Below are 25,428 nucleotides of genomic sequence, written 5' to 3' on the forward strand. Positions count from 1 at the left end.
GATGACTAGTGGAAAAATTCGGTCAGTGGTGTAAGAAAACGGATGTTAATTTTGGCATGCATTACGCGCCATAGTTCTGGTATTATTTGAAGTTTTGGCATCGCCCGGGAAATTGAAGACGTGGAAATTGTTTTAAATGAATTGCCTCATACCACTCATTCCATTCTTGTCAATACTTACAATAGATGTGTGCAGAATTGAACTGGATGCTGAGAATGTTCGCGGAATGTGAAACGAGTATGAATGCGCTGGAAAGGGTGGAGCAACTATACAAATATCCAACCAGAGGAATACAGAGGTAGTGTTCCATGTATTTGTATTTTCTTTTCATGAAGGCAGGACATTAACAATATTCAAGAGAAAAACAAAGTTCATTAGACTTGCTGTTAAAATACACAGTCCGTTCTGCACATTGCCTTAAGCTCAATGTAATCAAAGTGTGTTAAATATTGCAGGCAGATTTACTATATTAGAGTTGTTCTGATTAAAAAAATGAAAGCACAACAAATGGAGCTAATGTCGCGGCAATGTCTACCTATCTTTCTATCTGTCTGTCTGAGACTGTATATGCGATATTTCAAGAACCGCTCATTAGATCGCGAAATGTGCCACACAGATGTAATTTGCAAATTGTGAAATCTGATTAGTTTATGATCTGCGTGGCTTGCATGCTTAATGAGCATTAATTTTGTATAATTATTGAGTTCAGCAGATTAGGCGATATTTCAACAATCACTTCTTCGATTTAAATAATATTTGAATTACAAATGCAATACGGTAATGGCCACAACTGATTGGAGTTTGGTTGGCATGGTTTGCATTGTCATAGGTTATTTGCATTATAAGTGAGTTCAGTCGTACCACAATAATTCAACAATGGCTGCATAAAATGTGACGAAACATAACACAGCCATATCTTATGAACTTGCTCACATATGTTAATGATTGAACGATATGGCAGATTGCAAGGTCGAGTGGAATTTTTATGACAATGGCATTGCTCATTTGCATATTTAATGAACTTTCCTAATTGGGGATATATCTCTGGATTGACTTGACCGAAGTTGACGAAACATGCCATGTACATTGAAGATACTATGTTATAACATAATGATAGTCATTTAGAGTTTTCACTCTGCAAATTACTTCTTTACATATTTAACGAACTTGTCTAATTATGCAGTTATCTCTGGATTTACTCGGACGAAGTTGACGAAACTTGCCATGGACATTGCAGATACTATGATATAACATAAGTGGATGTAATTTATCATTTCAAATAAGCAAACTTTTCTCATTTCACATTAGCAACTGTGATATATCTCTGGATTCACTCCACCAAATTTAACGAAACTTGCTATGCACATTCTAGCTACCTTAATTCAATGTTAATGAAAGTCATATAGCGTTTGACATCAGCAGATACTAATCTGCATATTTAACGATCTTCGCTAATTCGGGATATATTTCTGGATTGACAAGACCTAATTTAGAAAAACTTGCTATGTATATTAAAGCTACTATGGTATAGCATTAGGGAAGGTCATTTATTATTTTTGCATCAGCAAATTACTAATTTACATATTATACTAACACTTTCAATTTCGCACATTTAACTGGAAGGACTAGATCAAATTTAATGAAACATACATACTGATGAAACTATGATATAGTAGAGATGAACGATATTTTGCAGATTTCCTTCAGCTAATTGGTGATTTGCATATTTTAAAACTCTTACTGATGGGGGTTCATAAAACTGAAAGGACATGATGTAGGCGGATAAAACTTATAAAGTATATTGATTTTACAATCATATAACAGAAGTTAAAAAGATCTAACATCTTTTGTGTTACCCATTCAGTAATTTACATATTTGCTAAAGTGTTCCAATTATTGATGTTTAGCCGGAAGCACTTAACCAAAATATGTGAAAGTACTGTGAAAATCACTGATAAAGATGTACAATAGTTCTGAAAGGCATTGTAGATTTTTAGATTTTCACTCTGAAAGGCATTGTAGATTTTTAGATTTTCACATCGTCTAATTTGCACATTAAATGACCTATCGAAATTTGGCATATTAAACTTGAAGGAGTTAAAGGGAAATAAACTTGCTATATAATGTGGTGATACCATGATATCACGACAGAAAAAAATAACATTTTCGTTTCAGCTTATTACTAATTTTCATACATATATTATTTTCAAATCAATCTATACTTATTGAATTCTGCTCGTGACGTCGATCATGCAAACTTTAATGAAGTGGTATACTCGCAACAATAATGTCAGAGAAAATGCCAATGTACTGACAATTGCAACATAAGGGAGCGTTCAGTTTTTACGGCCTGGGGGGCCGGCAAAATCTTGTCGCCGATGTTCAAAAAAATATAGAATCCCCTGCATTTTTTGTGAAAAAAAGATGACCCCCCCCCCTTTGTCAGACGAAAAAAATTGATGACCCCCCTGAAAAATAACCAAAACCCATATGTCAAATTTACCCGCATGGTTTGGATTTGAACTCCGGTACGCGGTGCACTTTATTCGTGTAGCAGAGATGCCAGTGCACAAACTTCTCAGTCACATCCATTCAAACGTCTGTTAATTAGGACGACTGTAAGGCAATTTTAAACTTCATTTCCATAGACAACTCATGTCCATGGACATTGTATAAAGAAAACTTTATTGGAGTGGTTCATCAAAGGCAGCCCTCCGGTTAAGAGGGTCATGGGCCATTACGTAAAGTCAACTTGATTCTAGTGGGCCACCAAAGGTGGCACGCCGGTAAAGAGGGTCGATCATGGCTATTGCATAAAGTAGACTTTACTGGACAGGGCCGCTGAAGGCGCGCAGCCATTACCATTATTCAGTGCGTGATCCCTGGGGTCCCTCAAAAATGTTTCTAATACAAGCCGGGGCTTCAATTGGGAATTTTACGGTAAGATTGCTGTGGGGTATTACATAAAGTCAATTTATTGTAGTGGGCCGCCGCCGCCGGCCCGCCGGTAAAGAGGGTCGGATCATGGCCATTGCATGAAGTAAACTTAATTGGAGTGGGCCGCCAAAGGCGTCTGCCCGTTAAGAGGGTCATGGGTAATATATAATGTATATTTATTGTAGTGGGCCGCTGAAGGCGGCCCGCCGGTAAAGAGGGTCGATCATGGCCATGGCACAAAGTGAACTTTATTGTTGGTATTATGTTTTTGAAATGTGGTGAACCCCCCCCTTCCTACCCCAGTGAAAAAGCCATGACCCCCCTTTGCGGATTCCAAAATTACGATGACCCCCCCCCCTGGATTTTGCCGCCCCCCCGGCCGTAAAAACTGAACGGTCCCTAAAATGAAACAGGCGAGCATTTTCAGTTCATATCTGGTTTTGTTTGTTTGTTGTTTGCTGTATCATCCATCTTTCCTTAGTGTACCCTAAGTGTTTTAAACACTCCCTTTTTTATTAGACCACGGTTCATATATGTGTGACACGCACTATAATTAATTGAATTCGAATCCAGAGGACAAGGAGGGTGAAGTGACGCAACATATATTGGGTATCACAAATGTGCTTTTAAATACGGAGTAGACCAGGATACTGACGCTGTTACGTAGAAAACAAATGTTGAATAATCATAAAGAGGCACAGTTGGTTGGGCTTTAAATGTGCTTCATTTGCTATGAAAGAGACGTTAGAATCACAAAATATATTACTGGTATGTAGGCGTCAATACGTAATTTTACGTAGTTTTTTTTCAATATGCAAACTATATGTGACTTTTCTCATTAATCTTTACTTTGAACCTCAAAAGGGACATACACCCCTTCACCTGGCTGGCCAGACAAGGGAAATATCCGATTTGAGGATGTCTCCGTAAGATATGCAGCTGATCAAGAACCCGTTTTAAAAGATATCAATGTTGATTTCAAAGGCGGTGAAAAGGTAACCTTAAAATGTCTAGAAACTTGTCGTAATTTTTAAGTAGTTAATGCACAAACTAAAGTGACGCATATATACACATCGTTCACATTTCTCATCTATACAATACATAAGTAACATTAAAGCTGCAAGCAGCGTTGGCGGGGCCCAAGCGGATAACATGGTTTAAAGATCTTGCACCAATGATATTATGTGCAAAATTCGATCTTGGAAAAGTATGATTTTGAACATCATCTTATAGTTACTGTACGTATCAGTGGGAATTGCATGTTTTACGTAAAATCAAATATGGCGGCGAAATATAAAGGATGTAGCACTTGTGGTTACTGAGTTATGGACATATACTCATATTTAAGGGCAAAGGTCATCGAGGTCACATGACATTTTTTCAAAAAAATTGTAAAGCTTAGTTATCCCTATATACCAAAATCAGACCTCTAGCTCTATTGGCTGGCTCAGAATTAGATATGCGCATAATTAATGAGGTACAGGATGTGGTGTCATAAGGTCTCCCATCATACCAAATATGAAGGCTGTAGCACTTGTGTCTACTGAGTTATTGACATATACGTTCATTCAAGGTCAAAGGTCATCGAGGTCACGTGACGTTATGTCAAAAACATTGTATTGCTAAGTTATCCCTATATACCAAAAATCAGACCTCTAGCTCTATTGGCTGGCTCAGAATTAGATATGCACATAATTAATGAGGTACAGGATGTGGTGTCATAAGGTCTCCCATCATACCAAATATGAAGGGTGTAGCACTTGTGGTTACTGAGTTATGGACATATACGTATATTCAAGGTCAAAGGTCATCGAGGTCACGTGATATTTTGTCAAAAAAATTGTATTGCTATGTTATCCCTATATACCAAAAGTCAGACCTCTAGCTCTATTGGCTGGCTCAGAATTAGATATGCACATAATTAATGAGGTACAGGATGTGGTGTCATAAGGTCTCCCATCAAACAAAATATGAAGGCTGTAGCACTTGTGGTTACTGAGTTATGGACATATACGTATATTCAAGGTCAAAGGTCATCGAGGTCACGTGACATTATGTCAAAAAAATTGTATTGCTAAGTTATCCATATATACCAAAAATCAGACCTCTAGCTCTATTGGCTGGATCAGAATTAGATATGCGCATAATTAATGAGGTACAGGATGTGGTGTCATAAGGTCTCCCATCATACCAAATATGAAGGCTGTAGCACTTGTGGTTACTGAGTTATGGACATATACGTACATTCAAGGTCAAAGGTCATCAAGGTCACGTGACATGTCAAAAAAATTGTATTGCTAAGTTATGCCTATGTACCAAAAAATCAGACCTTTAGCTCTATTGGCTGGCTGAGAATTAGATATGTGCATAATTAATGAGGTACAGGATGTGGTGTCATAAGGTCTCCCATCATACCAAATATGAAGGGTGTAGCACTTGTGGTTACTTAGTTATGAACATATACGTATATTTAAGGTCAAAGGTCATTGACTTCACATGACAATTTGTCAAAAAAATTGTATTGCTAAGTTATGCCTATATACCAAAAATCAGACCTCTAGCTCTATTGGCTTGCCCAAAATTAGATATGTGCATATTTAATGAGGTACTGGATATGGCACCATAAGGTCTCCCATCCTACCAAATATGAAGGATGTAGCACTTGTGGTTCCAAAGTTATGAAGTATATGTATATTTGAGGTCAAAGGTCATCGAAGTCATGTGACATTTTGTTAAAAAAATTGTTTTTCGTAGTTATCCCTATATACCAAAAATCTGACCTCTTGCTCTATTAGATGGCCCAGAATTAGATATGACTCTTACATAGGCCAGAATAAGCCATTTGTATAGCTTAGCTGCAGAGGTATAGGGGAGGTCAAAGGTCATTGAAAAATCAGAAAAATAATACTTTAAAAATCTTCTTCTCAAAAACTGCCAGGTTAATTTCCTTGAAATTTATTATATAGCATCTAGTAGTATTGCCTATAAAGTTTGCGAACAGATTTTGGTGTTAGTTCTTGAGAAGAAGTTTTTCAATGATTAAATTGCGATTTTTCGAAAATCCAATGTGGCGGCCAAATCATGTGACCGATCCAAACGTCTTTCGCAAACTTGAAAGAGATCACTCTAAGGACGACATGAGCAAAATTTCAGTTAAATCGGTGTGTTTGTTCTGGAGGAGAACATTTTTAATGATTAAATTGCGATTTTCGTAAAATCCAAGATGGCGGCCAAATCATGTGACCGATCCAAACGTCTTTCGCAAACTTGAAAGAGATCACTCTAAGGATGACATGAGTAAAATTTCAGCTAAATCTGTATGTTGGTTCTGGAGAAGAAGATTTTTAATGATTAAATTGCGATTTTCGTAAAATCCAAGATGGCGGCCAAATCATGTGAATGATCCAAACGTCTTTCACAAACTTGAAAGAGATCACTCTAAGGACGACATGAGCAAAATTTCAGTTAAATCGGTGTTTTGTTCTGAGAAGAAGATTTTTAATGATTAAATTGCGATTTTCGTAAAATCCAAGATGGCGGCCAAATCACGTGACCGATCCAAACGTCTTTCGCAAACTTGAAAGAGATCATTCTAAGGATGACATGAGTAAAATTTCAGTTTAATCGGTGTGTTGGTTCTGGAGAAGAAGATTTTTAATGATTAAATTGCGATTTTCGTAAAATCCAAGATGGCGGCCAATCACGTGACCGATCCAAACGTCTTTCGCAAACTTGAAAGAGATCATTCTAAGGATGACATGAGTAAAATTTCAGTTTAATCGGTGTGTTGGTTCTGGAGAAGAAGATTTTTAATGATTAAATTGCGATTTTCGTAAAATCCAAGATGGCGGCCAAATCACGTGACCGATCCAAACGTCTTTCGCAAACTTAAAAGAGATCACTCTAAGGATGACATGAGTAAAATTTCAGTTAAATCGGTGTGTTGGTTCTGGAGAAGAAGATTTTTAATGATTAAATTGCGATTTTCGTAAAATCCAAGATGGCGGCCAAATCACGTGACCGATCCAAACGTCTTTCGCAAACTTGAAAGAGATCACTATCAGGATGCCATGAGTAAAATTTCAGCTAAATCTGTATGTTGGTTCTGGAGAAGAAGATTTTTAAAATTAAATCAGTATTTTTCGAAAATCCAATATGGCCGCCAGGTCACGTGACCAATCGAAATTTGTATACCCAGGTGCACGAGATCTCATAGGTACCTATTAGCCCTGCAAGTTTCAGAAGTTTGCGGTAAGCGATGTTTGAGTTCTAGGTCGACAAAAAAAGAGCGGAAGAAGAAGAAGAAGAAGAAGTAGAAGAAAGTTGAACTCCTATAAAACCAATAGGGGCCCAGCCGGTTGGCTTGGGCCCCTAAAAACACCGCCGAGAAAAGTTCAAAAGGTGGTACTTGGGCTATTACGCAGTCTCTTTTAGGGAAAGACACACACAACCAAAGCCTGATAATGACGAACATGTAATAGGTCGAGTAATAAAGAGAAAACAATGAACAGCAAAGGACGACGTGTTTAAATGAAGTTTATCAGAAGGAACTTGCATGACTAAATTTGTCACGAAGATTGTAAGTTTTGAAACCATTTGCTTCGTGTCTTAAAATCTGTACAACGAAGTGTTTTCAACTTAAATGCCATTTACATGTAAAGAGCCGTCAGCTGTAACTTAATTGGGAATTTTTTTACACATTGGCATGTCTTTCTAAATGTCACCGACAATCAACACATTTGAACATAGCAAATGATGTCGTTCAGTAAGGAAGAGATAAGAGTTGTGAATTTCACCCCTACCTTATACCATGATGTATCACTGAAAATTTGGGAGGGAGCGAACAAGATTGGCATCTAAACGATCAATTACAACGTTTTTAACATAATCATCAGCAAAAACGACGTTACCTGTATTAGATGACGATCTGTTAAAATTATGAAAATATTAGTTCTTCAGCACGCCGAGTATATTCTTTCTACATACAAGACATCTCACAAATACAGCCTGCAATGTAAATGTATGTAAGTGTAGACACATTCATTTCTTATACAAAAGAATACGCGATCTTCCCATGCATGCATCGTGCAGTAAGTGTCCAATGGGATAAATACAGGGCATTTCACAATGCTTGAGAGTTGAGAGGTATGGTTCTCCTTCATGTTACTACAACAAGTCATATACACATTGTCCGTGTAATGATTTGACATTTTTTAGGATTTTTGTCGACTTGCACTTGATAGTGGATTTGATGACTCTGTAATTTTTACAGATTGGAATCTGTGGCAGGACTGGCAGTGGAAAGTCATCACTAACCCTGGCGCTGTTCAGGATCATCGACACTTTCAAAGGTATTGGACTATTCGGATCTCAATGTTTCTCTGATTTTGCTTGTAGTCGGAAAGAGAAGAAAAATCCATGGAAAACAAAACAGCGAAAATAAAAATGCGAAAGAATCCTGTCCTGATTTATGTTCGTTTCCTTGTATGTTGCTATTCTTTTCAGGACGCATTGTAATCGATGAGATTGACATCAGCCGCGTGCCTTTGTTGACACTTCGTGAGAGACTCGTCATCATACCGCAAGACCCAGTGCTCTTCGCCGGAACGATCAGGTAAATGAAGGTAGTATGCGCCTCTATAGTGAAATACAAACTTTTGCTCAAACTTTACTCGAGGAATAGTTCACCACCATTTTCTTAAAATTAGGGGTAACTGTGCAAATATTAATACTAGAGAAACAAATTACCCAAGATTTACCGAGATTTGAAATTCAAAATGGCCGTACATTCCGACGTTACCTCTATAGGGGAAATATTTTTTTTTTATTTTCGAAAAATTAAGACGGTGAAAGATCTTTTTACACTACGAGCTTTGTGTATCAGAAAAAATTGTTAAAGTTTCAGAGTCCGAGTATCTATCCCCAAGGCGCATTCTACCTTAAAAATCAAACAGCTTTTAAATAGTAACTGACAGCCGAGTGGCAGAACAATTACAATATGAATGGAAATGACTCTAAATGCACGAATTTTGCACGAATTTTTAGCTTTGTTCCATTTGCCTGAGACTTTACTCATTTATTTGTAGCTAACGTATGTAACCACTTCTTTTCCTCAAAGGTTTAACCTTGATCCTGAGTACAAGAAAACTGACGATGAAATATGGGAAGCTTTAGAAGTAGCTCAGTTGAAAGGGATTGTTGCCGAACTTGACAATCGACTAGGTGAGCTCGGCATTTGTTATTGACCATGAAAACAGTCATGCAAGTCCACATAGAATGATTATCCTTTCATATGAGATATTAATGTTATCAATAGTGGTAGAACACAGCCCTTGTAGTTAGACCAAAGCTTTGTGTGAATCACCCATCAGACCAGGAGAAAACTCACTGAACAAAACGCACTTTATCCGCTATTTCCTATCGCCAGGAAAGAAACATAAAGAATTAATCTGTCGCGATTATGACAAAGTACATAACTTAAGGGGAAGTCATTCTTACCTGACTTTTACTTATTTCAGTCAGTTCTGGCAAGTCCTTGTTCGTTATTTATTGTGACTAATAGTTAATGCTGCGTTATTCCATGATGCAGCTCGCCACTGGTAAGTACTAAAGATGTCGTAGAGGGCGTGATTTCCATGATTGGTGGGTACTTCGGTTGCAGTCTAATTTACTGACAGGTTATATATTTTTGGCTCGTTATTGCTCGCTATTGGCGCGTTCTAACTAGTTCAAGCTCGATAATGCTGGTTACTGCTCGTGTCTGGTCGTTATGACTAGTTACTTGCTCTACAAGCTCCCATAACTTGAGACAACATTTTATCGATTCCATACAGTAATCGATACTGACTAGTAATATTACACTTCATCTATATACCATTTATCCTTACAATAATAATACTGACGCCATATTTGTTTGATGCTGATTTTTTCCTAAACTTTAAGACTCAGATGTCTCAGAAGAAGGCGATAATTTCAGTGTTGGTCAGAGACAGCTCTTCTGCCTTGCCAGGGCGTTTCTTAGGAATGCCAAGATTCTTGTCATGGACGAAGCCACTGCATCGATCGATGTTAAGACGGTCAGTATCTCTTTGAAGGAAAGATGACCGCAAACGTCAATAAGAGTCACATAGTCTCATTGCTATCATTTTATGGTATACACATGCTTAATATCACCAGCAAATATCGACAAAGATCCAATATATCTTCTTTTTATTGGTTAGTATCCCCATGTCGTTGTGTCATTCAGTCGATACACACACCATAGTGCATGCCGGGTGGTATGGCTGGATCAGGCTGTTTCCATGGCGCTAGGGCATTGTCTGGAGAATTGATGCTATGATTAATTTGGCATAATTTCTTTCTCAGTACAACTATTTATGAAAAAAATTAAGGTGACGCAACAACTTCTCTTCATTTCCCATAAGATTCGCCATCGCAAATCTTTATAGGTAACTCTGTGTGATATTTTGTAGTCGAGGTTGTTTTTACTAATAATACGAACTTCCAAAAGAAAAATCTGATGAATGACAAAACATTTGCATTTTTTGTATTATACATCTTTAAATACTTTTGTATACCTGTGAACTTTGATAATGTCCATGTTTTGTTGTGCCTACATAATAATAATTGGTTTTTGTTTAGGACGCGATATTACAAAGTGTCATATCCACCGCCTTCGCAGACAGGACAGTGTTAACTATCGCTGTAAGTAGTGGAATTTGAATTTCTCGTTTTCTCTCGATGGAGGCATTTCAGCATTCGTTAATGATCACAATCACTGACAAAAGATCACCAGTGACCATTTTTATGAATGTGTGTTTTGACAGCAGTTTTAATGCAAGAGATTACGACAATATCAAGAGGTCACATCTTAAATGCGTGACTTTACATATTACAAATACATCAAAAGCTATCGATTGATACATATAACACACAGACTATATTATATTTAGGAAAAATCAATACTCTGTACATTGTCGGCAAAACTGAAAAAAACGTATATTTTTGCCCTAAATACTCATGCGACCCTGTGCTTGAGGAATTGAAAATTGTGTGCGACTTTCTGACTCGACTCTTATTGCATCTCCTGATCTCTCAAGTTTTCCTTTGAGAGATTTAAAAACGCTGTCCAAAATAGCGCCATTTAAATTGTAAATGTATAATTATGAGTGCATTTCAAAGGAAAATTCTGAAAGTAATTCGGAAAAAAATACCCGTAGATTATTTTCACAGGTATTGGACCGAACGATAAGTGTGCGAACTAAAGTCTCTTCTGAAAAATATTACCTCCTTTGTACAAATTTTATGAATGATTTCGATGTGCAGTTTTAAGACTCGGTCAGTTTAAAAGTAAGTGATATCTTGTGTCCTGATTTCTAGCACCGCATATCAACTATTCTGGACTCAGACAGCGTATTGGTGTTGAGTGAAGGTAAAGTCGTTGAATTTGGTTCGCCGAAGAAGTTACAAAATCAAGACGGCAGTGAATTCGCTTCTTTGGTCAAGAAGCGTTGATGTCAACATTTCCCAATCGATTCCGTTAACGTGTTCAATATTAATCAGCTTTATTCCAATCAAATATATTCTTGGATATTTTCACGGGATTGTCTTTGTGTTGTTACCTGGACAATTAAATAAGCTCGGCGATGTGACGTCATACTTTTTGTATCAGTGCCAATTTTACGCTAAAGGCAGATAACTTTCATGGGTTACGAGAAAAAGAAAAGACAAGCATCCATTTATTCACCATGTCTTCTCTTCCTGACGGACAGTTAAGACGTTGGTACTTTAGATGAGATACCTAGGTACAGTGCGTTTAGAGTACATGTACTATTACAGGCATATTTCTCAGGAGCGAAATACACCTGTCCATTTCTTTGCCTGAGTGTGACTCCTTTCACAATTTTATATTTTTCCCCATAATCAGAATGAAAACATTTAGTATTGATATGTTAACGTTTGTGATTTTCATCATGAATGATATAAAAAATTTCTTGTTGTAATACTTTTTTCAATGGCGCATTGGCATGGTAATTCATGAATCAAATGTTTCTGTTATTAGTGACGTGGTTTTCTGCTGGGAAGGCTGCAGAATGAACAGAATTTTATCCACAAATTTTGGCGCTAAGACAAAACAGCGAATGCCAACAGAATCTCCAATCATGATGCTTTTACGCTGCAAATAAAGAAATCAATGATTTTCACACCTCAAGTGCTTTAACTTCGTCGTTTGTTCTGTAGTCACCACCAAATGCACTGGACAAATTAGGTATCCACCTTGAAATCTTGCAGGTCATCACTAAGATACGCACATTTCCGTCGTCTTCGATATATTTTCAAAATAAAATAAAGTGTGTATTATACATTTTCCCATTAAGCAGCAGTTTTTACTCTCCAACGATCTTGAGATTTTTCGGCAAAGGTAGCAAAGCTGACAAATTTTTCACCCTACATATTTGATTTCAGTCTTTTGATTTACCATCACACCTCCAATATTCGAACCTTTCATTTCTTCGCGAAAATTGAGTTTCGTCCTTTCACAGGTATTTACTCGGTAACTTCACTTGCATAGCGTACTGACACGACGAGACAACAGAAATGGAGGCCAGGTGAGCTATTGCAGAGCGCCCCCAAGTGGTGAATGTCCAGTGGCAGTTATGCAAAGGTGCCTGTGGAAGGGGCGTGAGTGCTTAGCTCACTTGTACGTGTTCTTTCATCTCTATGTGGTTCCCAGGGGAGTTGTATTGATTATTGGTATCAGCTGGTGAGATAACTACTACCACCAACAAACAAATAATGTACAAATGCCAAACTAAGAAATTAGGTCACTTATATTATCAACGCCCCCACATCTCTCTCTCTCTCTCTCTCTCTCTCTCTCTCTCTCTCTCTCTCTCTCTCTCATATAAAATCTAATACAATGACACTCAACCCCAAAATTAAATTATAACTAAAAGGCCTTCAATTGGTGCAAACCCATGATGTTGAGACGGTCAGTGCAGACGACAAACCTAGTGGAGCTCTGAGGAATATTAGCGGGCATTAAAATAACCAGTATTGATGTAAACCCAAAGCTATGATTGAACATTTCGTCAACTCAATATATAGAGTGACAATGATAAAACAGTCAGTTGACAACATTTGACAAACCAACCAAGAAGCTTCCAAAATAATAAGTTCGTGCAACCTTCCAATGAGCATTTTGAAAAAGTATAGAATTGAGAAATTTAAGACGCGGGCCGTTGGCCGACATGCAGAGGCAATAAGCTGCAGCCGAAAATAGAAAGTGCCCGGTGTTTCACAGATGTGGTAACTTTCAGATTGCTACATCTGTGAAACCTGCGGGCATAATACATTACAAACGTCAGATGGCTGACTTCTGTAAGCTTCATTCACTACGAAAACGATTGAAAACGTCACTTTCGAAGATCCGAGTTGACATAATTCACATCAATGGCAAAGGGTCATCCTTATTTTTTTCCCGTATATATGCTCTCATTTGCATCCACTAAGGGAGCATAAATTCATTGATTATAGCCTCCCCTCCCTCCGAACCGTTAAGTTGGGGTATATAGTTCAACCTTGAATAAGCATTGCATGTAGTTTTTGCAAAGGAGAACACGATACGACGGTAACAATGTAAAGCGATGTCAGAGAATAGTAGCACACTGAAAGCCGAGCTAACATTGACAATCTGGCAACAGTCCAGTTTGCAAAGGATTAAATTTTGTGGGACCACCAAGAGATATTACCAACGCGACAAAAGATAGCATTCTTGTTATTGTTATCGTAATTCATTTTAAACTTCCTGGAACGGAGTATTACTTGAAACCTTTGAAAAACCAAGTGGGCATGCACGGCGGGCTGCAAAGTTTAACGTATGCGAGGGATATTTACACGATTTTTAAAGATTAGAACTTCGATTTAACTTGGGCGTGACGCAGATCATGCGTAGGCCTATAACTTCACTTCACTTCACATAAAATTTATGACACAATTGAAAGAGAGTCACTTTTACTTTTACGTATGGTTCTTCAAAATTAGTGTCACCGATCGCGATTTGTGGTATTCCACAATAAACAGGTCAATCGGGTCATCGTATAGCGCCACCTAGAGGCTACCATTAAATATCGCGACCGAAGTAACGGACAACATTGACTGCCGCCATTCACTACACATGCTGTGTCCGTCCAGAGTTTCTAAGTAACATTGTTATCCTTAATTTGACACAGCCATTAAGGGGCAGTAATGTCAGTGACCTGAATTTTTCACGGCTTTGAAAGAGTTTCACTCAGCAGCAATGACTCATTGTTTACAAGGGTAAATTTCATGACCCTCAGTCGTTAATCACACGGACTCGCTCCAGCCAGGCTCCAACGACAACAACAACGGAAAAATTCCCCCATTTTGCTGAAACAGATACCTAATAAATATTTACCTGTCAGGAACGAAAAAGCAAATAAACAAAAGAAATCAAATTCATCAAAATAGCGCCGACGTCGGGCGTAGCGGTGTTTCCGTGCGAATCGCACGACCTAGTTCCAGAGTATAAATTTGGCGGCTTCGTTGTGGAGCTAGTACTTGGAACCATTCCTGTTCTAAATGGACACGTGAGGTATTCAGAAGAGCTGGTAGATGGATCAGACAGTCTTGCTATAGTGGCAAATTCTCACAATAACTGTCGCATGATTATCGCCATCGTGCCTACAAAGCGTGCAGGGGAGGGGGGATTCATAACTCACGAGGTGTAAGATAGAGGGACGATGAAGCAAGGAAACAGATATATAAAATGAACAAAAGAATAAAACAGAGTCTCGCATATTGAAGGTGCCAAGGGATGGAGAAGAATACATTGCTGTGCATCACGAGAGACTTGGCACAGAGAGTTGTCAGGACCAAATGAAACGAAAAAACCGGAAGGCAGAGACGTCTGGCGAAACTTGTTATGTTAAATTATACGGTCGTTGCATTATAAATCATCTGGCTACGAAAACACAATCTCAAAACTCTTGTAAACAGAAAAGTTGGTTGAATAGGAAAGGGTGAAAATGAATGTTAAAAGTTTCATATCACGAAAATTTATGTTGACTTGAGACAGAGCCAATTTTTATAAATTGATGGGGTCAGTCCCTCCACGAACTATGCTTCAGCTGAATGTGATCAGAAGCAAACTGCAAGACGATTCCCTTCAACTCAAGCTGTGGCATCTGTCAAAATGGAGATACGTGTGGATATTGGACCTCGAAAACGGTTATGCCTCGAGCCAAAGTAGAAAATATATTTCACATGTTGGAAAGACGGCTGCCTTGCTGTTATTAGATATACCCCAGGGCAGTTCCAGCGCAAATGGCCAATATGTGACGTAGCTTATGAAATCAGTGCCACGTGAGGGTATTGTAAGCATTTATAATAAATATACTTCCCGTGGAGAACTACATCGAAGCGGTATATGCCGCTATGTAGCTCAAAGATTCGTGAAATGCAATTTATAGATCTAACTAAATTTGTCTAACAACGCTAAAGCGCAAAGCCCTATGCTCAGCAGCGCCTTAAATAGTGTAATGCATTGCCATTTCACAAGGTTACACCCGCATACGTATTTCTAATGACTGCGAGTGATATTTTTAAGGGAGCCTTCATTATTATGAAGGGGTGGGCCGGAGGAATTGGGGAGGGTCACATTTTACAAACTTAGCCTGGGGGAAGGGTCAAATTTTATTTTTACATTGCTAAGTTTATGATGAATGTAAAGTCTGAATGAGTTGCGTAAAGAAACTTCACGACAATACTGCCATGTACAGTGAATCAATATTTTCGGTGAAACTCCAAAATCAAATTTCTTGTACACATATGCACTTGTAACAACCTAATTTTAATCAAGTTCATTTATGTCAATTATCCAATGTCTATAAATGCACAGATAGAATGGCTAGTTTTATATTGAGAATAAATTATTCATCTATAGTTTTATTCATAGACTCCCGTGTATAGTGGATCCACATTTTTGGTTTCCTTCCAAATTCAAACATCTTGTACACATATGCACTTGCAACCATCATATTCTAATAAAGTTCATTTATAGCAATTATCCAACGTCCTTAAATGAACAACTATTGCTAGTTTTATATTGGGCGAAAAATTGTTCACGTTTTTTTCATAGAGTACTATGTAAAGTGGATCCACATTTTCGATGAAATCCAAAATCAAACTTCTTGTACCCCCGTCCACACGCACCATTTTTACCTCCCACCTGTAGCAAAGTACATTTACATAAATTAACAAACATATATAAAAGTACAGATATAGCTAAGTTTTGTAGGGGGAAATTGTTTATAGTTTGCCCGATAGACTCCCCGGCATGTACATTTATTATGATTTGATATGTATGGACGAAGATCTATATCAGACACATCTTGGCTTCTAATTGTTGCTAAAAAAATGGTGACCCTCCCCTAGCAAAAAATGCTTGCACGAAGAAAATTGAATTCACTAAGAAAATTATTTTGTCTACAATAACGTTAAAATAGTCATTACTTGTGTATAGGCTTTGTTGACAAGCAGAATACTTGGTATACTAACATGGTATAGGGAATTGGACAAGAAACAGCATTTGATACACAGAACAAAAAATAAAAGTATGATCAAAAGTTGTGACAAATGTCCCTTTAGTATCTTTGCGTATAGTATAACAAGTCAGCAGTTCTATCAATGTTATACACACATTTCAAACTTTTTGTGTTGAGTGGAGATGTCATATTTTAGCGACGGGCATGGGGAAGGTCATATTTTAGAAATGGGTGTCAAGGGGAGAGTCTTATTCTACATGATGGACCCACCCACCCTCAATTTCCTCCGGCCTACTCCCTCATAATAACTGAAGGCTCCCTAACTTTCTGCGCACCACCGAGAAAATCGAATTTGGAATACGATATGTATCGTGAAGTGGATAATCGTAGTTTGCATTAGGGCGAGGTTGGATGTTTGGTGGTCTAGTAATAAGGATATCTGTAACACCAAGTCGATATGTAAACCGCATTTACCACGTTACATGTGTGTCCACTGAGCTTGAGTCAACCGTTGGCCTTTTCAGAAAGTCGCTGTGTACACATTGAGATATTTCAACGCTCTTCGTTTGCCAACGACAAGTTTGTGAGAGCTACGATTTCTTCACCCTGAGTGTACACTTAACAAACATGTGTCGCCAAGACGTTTACTGAAAACTTTTCGTTATTCACACTCTTGATTATCTTACTCTGAGCGGTGAATGTTCTCTGGCTTCTGGATAGTGGAAGACAAGCCACGAATTCCCCGACGCCGAGATTCGCTTCAAGGGTTTCTATTTCTAGCACTTTGCACCTTCAACCATGGCACTTTGTAAGGCACTTGTCAGCGATACGCGCAATTTTGTTCACAAGGCGCACACGTGTAGAACTTGAGTGCGCGCGTCAGAGGCAGCGTTCAGCAAAAAATTGGATTTGCAAGAGTTTAGGTAAACTTGCTGCTTCTTTCCGGTGCACTTAACATTTTTGTCTGATTAGGAGTTGCATTCTTTCCCCTGCATTCGACATGAGAAAAGATCGAAGAGTTCACAAACAAAACCATCGTCTCAAACATTCAAGCACATTTGAGGAAGTGTAAACAGAGTTGCTCAGAGCTCCGCTAAAGGTTACCATGACACTCCAAAAATGACGTATCGGTGTTGACAGTTGCCAGGGAAACCACTCAAATGCACCTTGTCATCACTTAAGACGCAAACTGCCGAGAAAGAGGCTTTAAAGAGAATGGCGATAACAATTCTCTGTCTTGTCGGCAGTTGGCCATCACCTGACAATAATATGACCTTCGTGTGACGACCAGTTGTTTTACGCGTACGTGATATGGAATTATGCCAAGCATATAAACGCATCCTCTCATTGTTGGGGAGAATAATATCTGAGAAACGTGTGGATCAAAATTTATGTTTAGTCACATCTCGTGGCGTCGACCTTTGACTACACAAGATGTGTATTCAAAACAAATATCATTTCGTGGTCACTTTTTCAAAACCCACCTGTTTATCGTATTTTATGTCGCACTTTAGCAGCGACTTTCAATTTATTTTATGTATTCTTTGGTTATCGTTCGCACATGACAGACTACAATTGACCCATAAACATCAAAGACTCTTTACTATACAATTAAGTCAAGTACATTATATTATAGTTGAATGCCTGGCATTGAACTGTAAGTTGAAGTGCATGCATGAACTGTGCCACAACACTAGCATTTCTATGCCCCGGTCAGCGCAGTGTCATCGCCCTGGTCATCTGCCGGTCGCCACTCAATATTGTAGAGCTAGTGAAACTCCCGCGTCTCCACTTGTCTTAAACTATGGGCCAGCAGTTTACAAATTCAACCGTCAAATTCTGGGGCCACTGGCCGATACAGCAGAAAATTGTTTGAGGTCAGTGGGAGGCGAGACTTTCGCGCCTTCCTACAAAATATGTAAACCCTGCAGGCTTCCGGCTTGTCTGAGTTATACCGCAAGCTAAAAACCAAACCATAAACATGATAAATATGTGATTCATGGGCTGTGGATGTGATAAGTAACTTTCACATGATACGTATTTATTACATATCGGAACTATGTATCATGTGTAGAAAACACCGCCATACGTTAATAAACTTGCAGACTCGACAGTGTGGAAAGTAAAATATCGTGAAAAAAAAAATTTGAAGTCTAACTAGTTCTGTGAAGAGTGCACACCGTTTACCCGTCGAGCATCTACCATAAGGAACCAACCGACAAGGGGAAACTGAGAAAGTTTTCAACAACGACTTAGACAATATTCGGTCAGCAGACTGCACGACACTGAACTAAACCTTTGTAATATTTGCAAAGTTTACTCCTATTCGCAAATATCCTTGTTTACAGGAATGATGCTTTGGCAGAACATTTTCCTGCCAGACAGTATCACTTCCCAAAGTCAGCAAAAAACATGTATTTTCACCTGCTATACTTGGCTTGGTCAGTTCTCGTCTAATATTTTCAGGGCCTTCAAATGCTCAATTTTTTATTAAAATGCACCATACGGGATTTGTTGCGCTTCACCAGCTTTTTTTTAACTAACTTGACCTGATGGTGTAATATGAACTTGGCAGGATAATGATCAAACTACAAGAGTAGCAAGAGAAGCAGATGCCTCGTTCTGCTATAATTGGGCAACAGACACGGATAAACTATTTTTGGCATTTTAGCAGCACGTATATCAATCCATTTTCCCGGGTAATTTCAAATAGTTTAGCAACAACCGTGGTCATTCGCCGTTTGAAGTTGGGTGTTCATAAAGTTCCATTAGCTGTAACGTGATGATGCTTTTTTCCATTTTGTATGTTTGCATCGTTTTTAAACACAACCTCTTGTTCTTGTTCACTAAGCCCGTGTGACTGCAATGTCCAAGGTTGTCGTTGACAACTGAATTCTACTCCGGATGAAAGGAATTCAATTCTCAATAATAACATAGCAAACTGTACACTATGCATTGTGTTTAGCATGGCTAATACAACATGCCCCTGGGGAAGATACATGTATATAGGAAGTGTACAAGTTGCATACAACAAATGTGATGAAATATCAAACTTTACAGCTATTGTCCCTTAAAGGCATTATCGCATTGCCATTATACATGCATCAAAGCATTGTCAGAAGCCAATTAGGGTAGAATGCGCCTCGGGGACAGATTTTGGACTCACAAACTTTTTCGATTCTTTTCTGATCTACCACTTGTGGAGGCTCATTTTGAAGCCCTTTACGTAAGAAAATGTAACAATTCATTCCTTATAGTTTTGTTGAAAATCGAAATTTTATATTTCTCTATAAAGTTAACATAGGGGTGACGGCCATAACGAATAACAAATATCTGTAAATCTTGGGTAATTTGTTTCTCTAGTACCCAAGTTTGCACTGTGACACCCGATTTGTATTCTTGGTTTTGAAAGCGAATGATTGAAAGATTTCCTGAAGAAAATGTGAGAGAAATTTTAAGTCTCTTACTTTCGAGGCGCATACTGCTTTAAATACATCCACCTGGGCGGCCCTACTCACTGACGGACGGTGGAGCGAGCATATAGTTTCATGTAAGTTTTGTTCAAAATGAAATTGTGATCACACTCCGTGAATTACACGGCACACGGACATCCGGTATGTCAGCAACCCTACCGACAGTACATGCATACATCATCGTTCAGATTTAATATCAAAATAATTCATAAACTAGAATTAAAAACATGGAAATATTCCATCGACGTTTATTTATTAACTAAGTTTTTCCATTCTATTGGAGGTAAAAGGTCAAATATTTGACAAGATTATCTATTGACGGCATTCCATCGGGAAGGATAGGGTGGGGCGCACGAATCTTCCCTGCAATTGTTGGCCATTTCTCGACGGAACCACTGAAATTTGTTCAGTTCTAATATGTGTACTTTCATTCGTCGCAGGGGAAAAACGTGAAAATATCCAACTTTGAATTCAAATAACATAAACTGTGGGACTTATACATGTAAGGGCGGCAAGTACACCATAGAATGTTGCCTGACAAGTTTTGCACAATGCTGCAGCAGCCGTTTATAGAGCTCAATCAAAATATATTTCTGGTGGGTGTCAGAAGTTATATCACAGTTTTCTTTATCCGTTCATTCTGTCAGTAGGACTGGGGGATATGTTTTTGCAAACTTTGGGTTAGCATGATATTGAACGATATGACTGGCTGCTAGTACAATGCTACATTGACAAACTAATGTCCAAAAGCAAAGACTTCATTGTCCCTGTACCCATAGACAGTCGAGAACGTTGTATTTTCGGATTTCACTTCCACTCTGGTTGTAAATTTAGCGTGAACTTCTCAATGGTTTGAACTTTCGGTGATCAAGACAAGACTTTTCAGAATAAAATCCAGTGGTCTGTACCGTGATACCGATGAAACTGTCATTAATCGCCCGGTGTCGCAACCGGTGGAGCGTATTCCTGGAATTACTGTAATAAAGTGTACTTTTCAGCAATACGTTGGCTGAAGCTGTTGAGGTTCCGCCTTCCAACGGTTTTTATCCTTCTGCGTTTCAACAACAGTGAATCCACTGAAAGACCGCCTGTTTCCAACCGTGTTTATACTCGGCCAGGCTGCCTGGAACCCAGCGTAGCGTATGCCACAGAGACGTAGAGATTCACGGTGGCTGGGACTGTCGAGGGTCTGCTCCGACAAGGCGGTGCTCGAAGCGGTCTTTCTGGGTTTTGCGCACCGTGAAAAGTTCGATGATGGATTGCACGGCGGCGTCTGTGGGAATAATTGTTTGTTGGGTCCGGCGTAAGATGCCCGTAGATGTGGAGTTCTGTCCCTGCTTAACGGCCTGTCATCGAAGGGCAGAGAGGAATCGGCCAGATCCCAAGTAAGTCTCTTGTGCATCGTGTCCTCACAATAACCTGCCTCCAGGCTAGCAGTGAAATCGTAAACTTGGTCTGAACTGTCGTATTGACCTATTGTGTTTCCGGTTAGATGGTCATCGAATTGATGACTAAATTTCACTGTTGTCCGCTCTTTTCTGATAGCTGTACATTCACATTTGGGCAATTCTGTCGTTTCGCTGTCCAGAGCTTTTTCGATATCGTAAAATAACGGGCGCCTGTCGCCAGCGATGTTAGACAAGCTGCACGAGTGCAAACATGCATCAATCGGGGCAGCGGGAAGTTTAAAATCGCTCTCGGCGAAATACGTATCGGTTGTTCTCCTTTTGTTGCTTTTCATGGTGGCATCGTCGCCTTTCCGTAACTTACGCTGAGCTGTCTGATGAGGTCGGCGTTCGAGTATCTGGTGATCAGAAGCCGATCGGCGATGACCGCGAGACGTGTCAAGTTTGCCGCCAGCAGCCCTGACAGTCTCAGTTCTCCCGTACTCACGTTCCTGGCTTTTCCGCTTGATGTTACCCGGGCGGCATTCAAGCGACCCATTCGTAATTATTCTGCTGCTTTGCCAATGTTTGCTTCTTGGTTTGCTGTTATTGTTTTTGTCTTCTTTCCGCGAATACGCGCTGGTGGTAGCCCGTACATCCGCGACTCTACCGTTGTGCGAGCAAGTACAAAGCCGGTGTTTTTGGTCGCACAGGACCGTGGACTTGTGGGTTTCAGTCGGTTCCAAGTGTTCATTCATCGTCCGGCGACTAAGTTTATCAAGTATATCACTTGATATCTTTCTATACAATTCTCTCCTTTTCAGTGTATGATTTCAGTGTATGATCTTGATCCGTGCTGTGTTGTGAGTTGTTTGTACCAGAAGGCACAGCTTCAGAAAATCCATTGGTTTTTTGCTCACTATTATGCCGATTAGCTCTCTGGCATGGTAAGACTGATTGACAACTGGCTGAACGTACTGACGGGGTACGTTAGGTACCACTTTTTTGTCCTCAAAGCTGTACCTGAAGATCTTGTCTTGATGGAAACCCTGTCACTGCTGTTCTCAAACGCTTCCCAATCGTACGCTAACGTTATTTCGTCATCTTCCTCGGTGAAACTTTCCCAGTCGTACAAGACAGTGTCATCCTCTTTGTCTGATGCCTCATTTCCACCCGTACGGGTGAGTTCGTGGTGCTTACCCTTCAATTGAAAATGCCAAATTTTATCCACTCTTCGGTCAGCCCGTTTCGGGCAGCTTCTTTGGTGTAAAGTCGTCTACTTCCGTTTCAATATCGTTTTCATCTTCCTCTATTTCATACCAGGCGAGGGTGCTACTCTTTCCGTCATCAACAGCCGAATCCGAGGCTTGCTTCGAGTTCCCACGGCTGTCCGATGAGCACACATCTTGGAATTCGCTAGTAGCCATAGCAACACCGCTGTCCTCGTCCCCGGCAACATCTTCGTCGTCCAATTTTGTCGGAGCATCCCGCGGGCTGATCGATGTCGCCTCATGAATCACGCCCTCGAAGGTCTGGTAGAGATGTAATACCTTCTGTGAGACCAGGTCCCCTTGCTGACATAACGTTTTCTGTCGTGGGTAAACAAAAAATAGCGTCCTGTGTAAATACACATCTATTAACTCTAGAAAGTGAATGCCCGTTTGCGAGTAGGCGGTGCAAGCATTTCGCAATTGTTTTTACAGCCAATCTCCACGATTGCAACGGCTTACATCGCGTATCGCGTTCCCAGTGGGACTCCCAAGCATTGACGCGCTATACAAGCAGAAACTGTGAACTTTTTTGTCCTTTACAAAATCACATTAGATGTGGATTTGAATTTAGAAATCAGTATATACGAAAACAACTTAAGACGTGTCAATAATTGCATGTCCTAGAATATCTTATCATTGCTGAAGTACCGGTGGTTAACCATAGACTGTTGAGACACAACGAGGCACAGACAAACCCCCCGGAGACAAACAGCTCGGCAAGTTAATCTGTTGTTGCAATCACGATACATATATATCTGTGTTACATCATATGCCCACGCTCTGCCATAATTGGCTGTGTAATCTCTCTCAGGAAAATCAATATCATTGCCTGACCGCTATTGCATCACTTATCGTATATTTGCGCAAGACCGCATTTGTAAATATTGCTAGTTGAGAACTAATTGGGCAGTTTGCATTATCAACGGACACCCTGTCGATTGAAATTTGCAATATTGGGCTCCGTGTTGCATTATAATAAAATGATTCGTCGCCGGTAAACTGATTAATATCAACCCCCTCTGGAGCTGGCAATCTAGACCTTCGCGATAATGTAACGGCATGAGATTACAGCAGAACTTGGACATTCATGAAGGTGGTGGACGTCACCAAGACAAGATTGCCGAGAACAATGGGGGTCGGAAAGAGCAGATTCACGTCCAACAAAGGCATTTTTGTCAAGGTACGCTCTCTAAGGAGCTTCGCGGTGATTTCTGTTCTATTCAAAAACAATAGGGTTAATTTACTGATTTCGACGCTTTTTCTCCATTCACTCAGTTGCTGGACTACCATCATCTAAAAATAGGCTTTAAGAAAAAAAATAAAGTGCTGGTTTGTTTTCCCGTTGTTTTGTCACTTGACTACAATCTACAGTAAAGTGTAAATCCGAGTGTCAGTGCTATGCACAAACTAGCAATATGCGTTGGTCTTTGGGTTGTCCAGAGAAACTTACGCTCTGGCAGTTTTTACAATCAACACCCACGGTTGAAACATTTGAGACGGGGAGATCATATTTCGTTTCCACATTCTGCTCTTATGCAATGGAATGGTGAAACGGTCATAGATTTGTCAACTACGATATTGTCATGAAATGAGAGTAACTGTCCTTTTAAGTCAAAAACGTCCGTGTCCGTGGCATTGAATTCTTGATCACGTTTCAACGGCTGACGCAGTTGGACACCATTTCCCCTTTGAACATGTGGCGAAGACTGTTAAAATCCACGGTAGATGGGCCCATTCAAGGAACGATGTAAATTTAATGGCGAGCTTGTTTACAATTTACCAAGTCTAAAAAGGTCGGACATGTAGTGCCAAGTCACCAAATATCTTTGGTTTGTTTTTTTTTTTTGAACAAATGAGTAATACACTTACGATGTCTCTCTGCAGTGTTGCCAGTAGCGTGTCCATTCTACTAGGCTCACGTTTCACGGCCGCCACAAGCTGAACGTCATCGGGGCGATTCTTTCCGGGCGACGTTTCGTCCATTCTGCCGTGCTCCGAGTGAAGGTCTCAACGCTTTGGGATGTTTCGTGGGACCAGCTGCTTTATTCGTTCCACGTTGGCTGGCATGAATAATGACAGAAGTTGTCAGAGCATATTTCGTGCGCCGCTATCTTCCTCCTAGCCCTACTACTTCTATAATGAATGTGTTTTACGACCCGCAGTTGTATTAGCTGTGCCAACAACCCGTCACGCCCCTCTTCCCTGAATACGAAATAAGTAGTGTGTGCTGACGTTTGATGACCGAAAATCAACTGCCCGTTATTTGCAAGGGCTAAGAACAAAATAAAATCATTTTTTTAGAATCATACTCATGATAAACCTAGCTTTCATTCATATTTTACATAAATGATAAATTTAGCGAAACGATCAACCGGACATTCGATCAAGAGTCAGGGGGCGTGCAGATCCCTTTCGGTAAGACCACGCATTCACTCCAGAGACATTCCACAGAATGCTAGACATTGAGAAATGAATGAGCGTGTCAGATAAAACAAAGCCATCACCTGTGTGAAAAACGTAATGCCCGCAGGACACATTTGAGTGGAAACCCCTCACAATAGAAACTGCCAACTGTATTCCAACTTTGTTTGAGGATGGACTTTCTGATGGACTTACCGACGAGTCGGAAACACTGGATAACGATTCTTACGGGCATTGAACAAATGATATACTTAAAATACCCACGAAGGAGATTAAATTGGAAAAGTGATTTTTTTTTGTACGCGGATGAGAGTAGCTTCTTCATTCATCTGAAGTAATATATGCATATCCGCTGTTGCCACACACAAGACCGCGT

At 39.6% G+C, this 25,428-nt stretch overlaps 2 protein-coding genes across 2 annotated transcripts; one reads left to right on the top strand and one right to left on the bottom strand.

Moving 5' to 3' along the window:
• Positions 1-205: 205 nt before the first annotated feature.
• Positions 206-11,727, top strand: LOC139134312 (ATP-binding cassette sub-family C member 8-like). Its single transcript, XM_070701199.1, has 8 exons — positions 206-298; positions 3,802-3,932; positions 8,210-8,288; positions 8,443-8,551; positions 9,056-9,159; positions 9,880-10,013; positions 10,579-10,641; positions 11,317-11,727. Exons 1-8 carry the CDS (start codon positions 244-246, stop codon positions 11,449-11,451), a joined length of 810 nt encoding a protein of 269 aa, XP_070557300.1. The 5' UTR covers positions 206-243; the 3' UTR covers positions 11,452-11,727.
• An 8,467-nt stretch (positions 11,728-20,194) lies between these two features.
• On the bottom strand, positions 20,195-24,784 carry LOC139135329 (uncharacterized). The gene is made up of 2 exons (XM_070702670.1): positions 24,501-24,784; positions 20,195-22,949 (listed from the first exon to the last, which is right to left on the bottom strand). Exons 1-2 carry the CDS (start codon positions 24,612-24,614, stop codon positions 22,599-22,601), a joined length of 465 nt encoding a protein of 154 aa, XP_070558771.1. The 5' UTR covers positions 24,615-24,784; the 3' UTR covers positions 20,195-22,598.
• Between the last annotated feature and the right edge of the window lie 644 nt (positions 24,785-25,428).

The sequence above is a fragment of the Ptychodera flava genome, chromosome 6 (assembly GCF_041260155.1).
Source record: "Ptychodera flava strain L36383 chromosome 6, AS_Pfla_20210202, whole genome shotgun sequence".
Classification (NCBI taxonomy): Eukaryota; Metazoa; Hemichordata; class Enteropneusta; family Ptychoderidae; genus Ptychodera; species Ptychodera flava.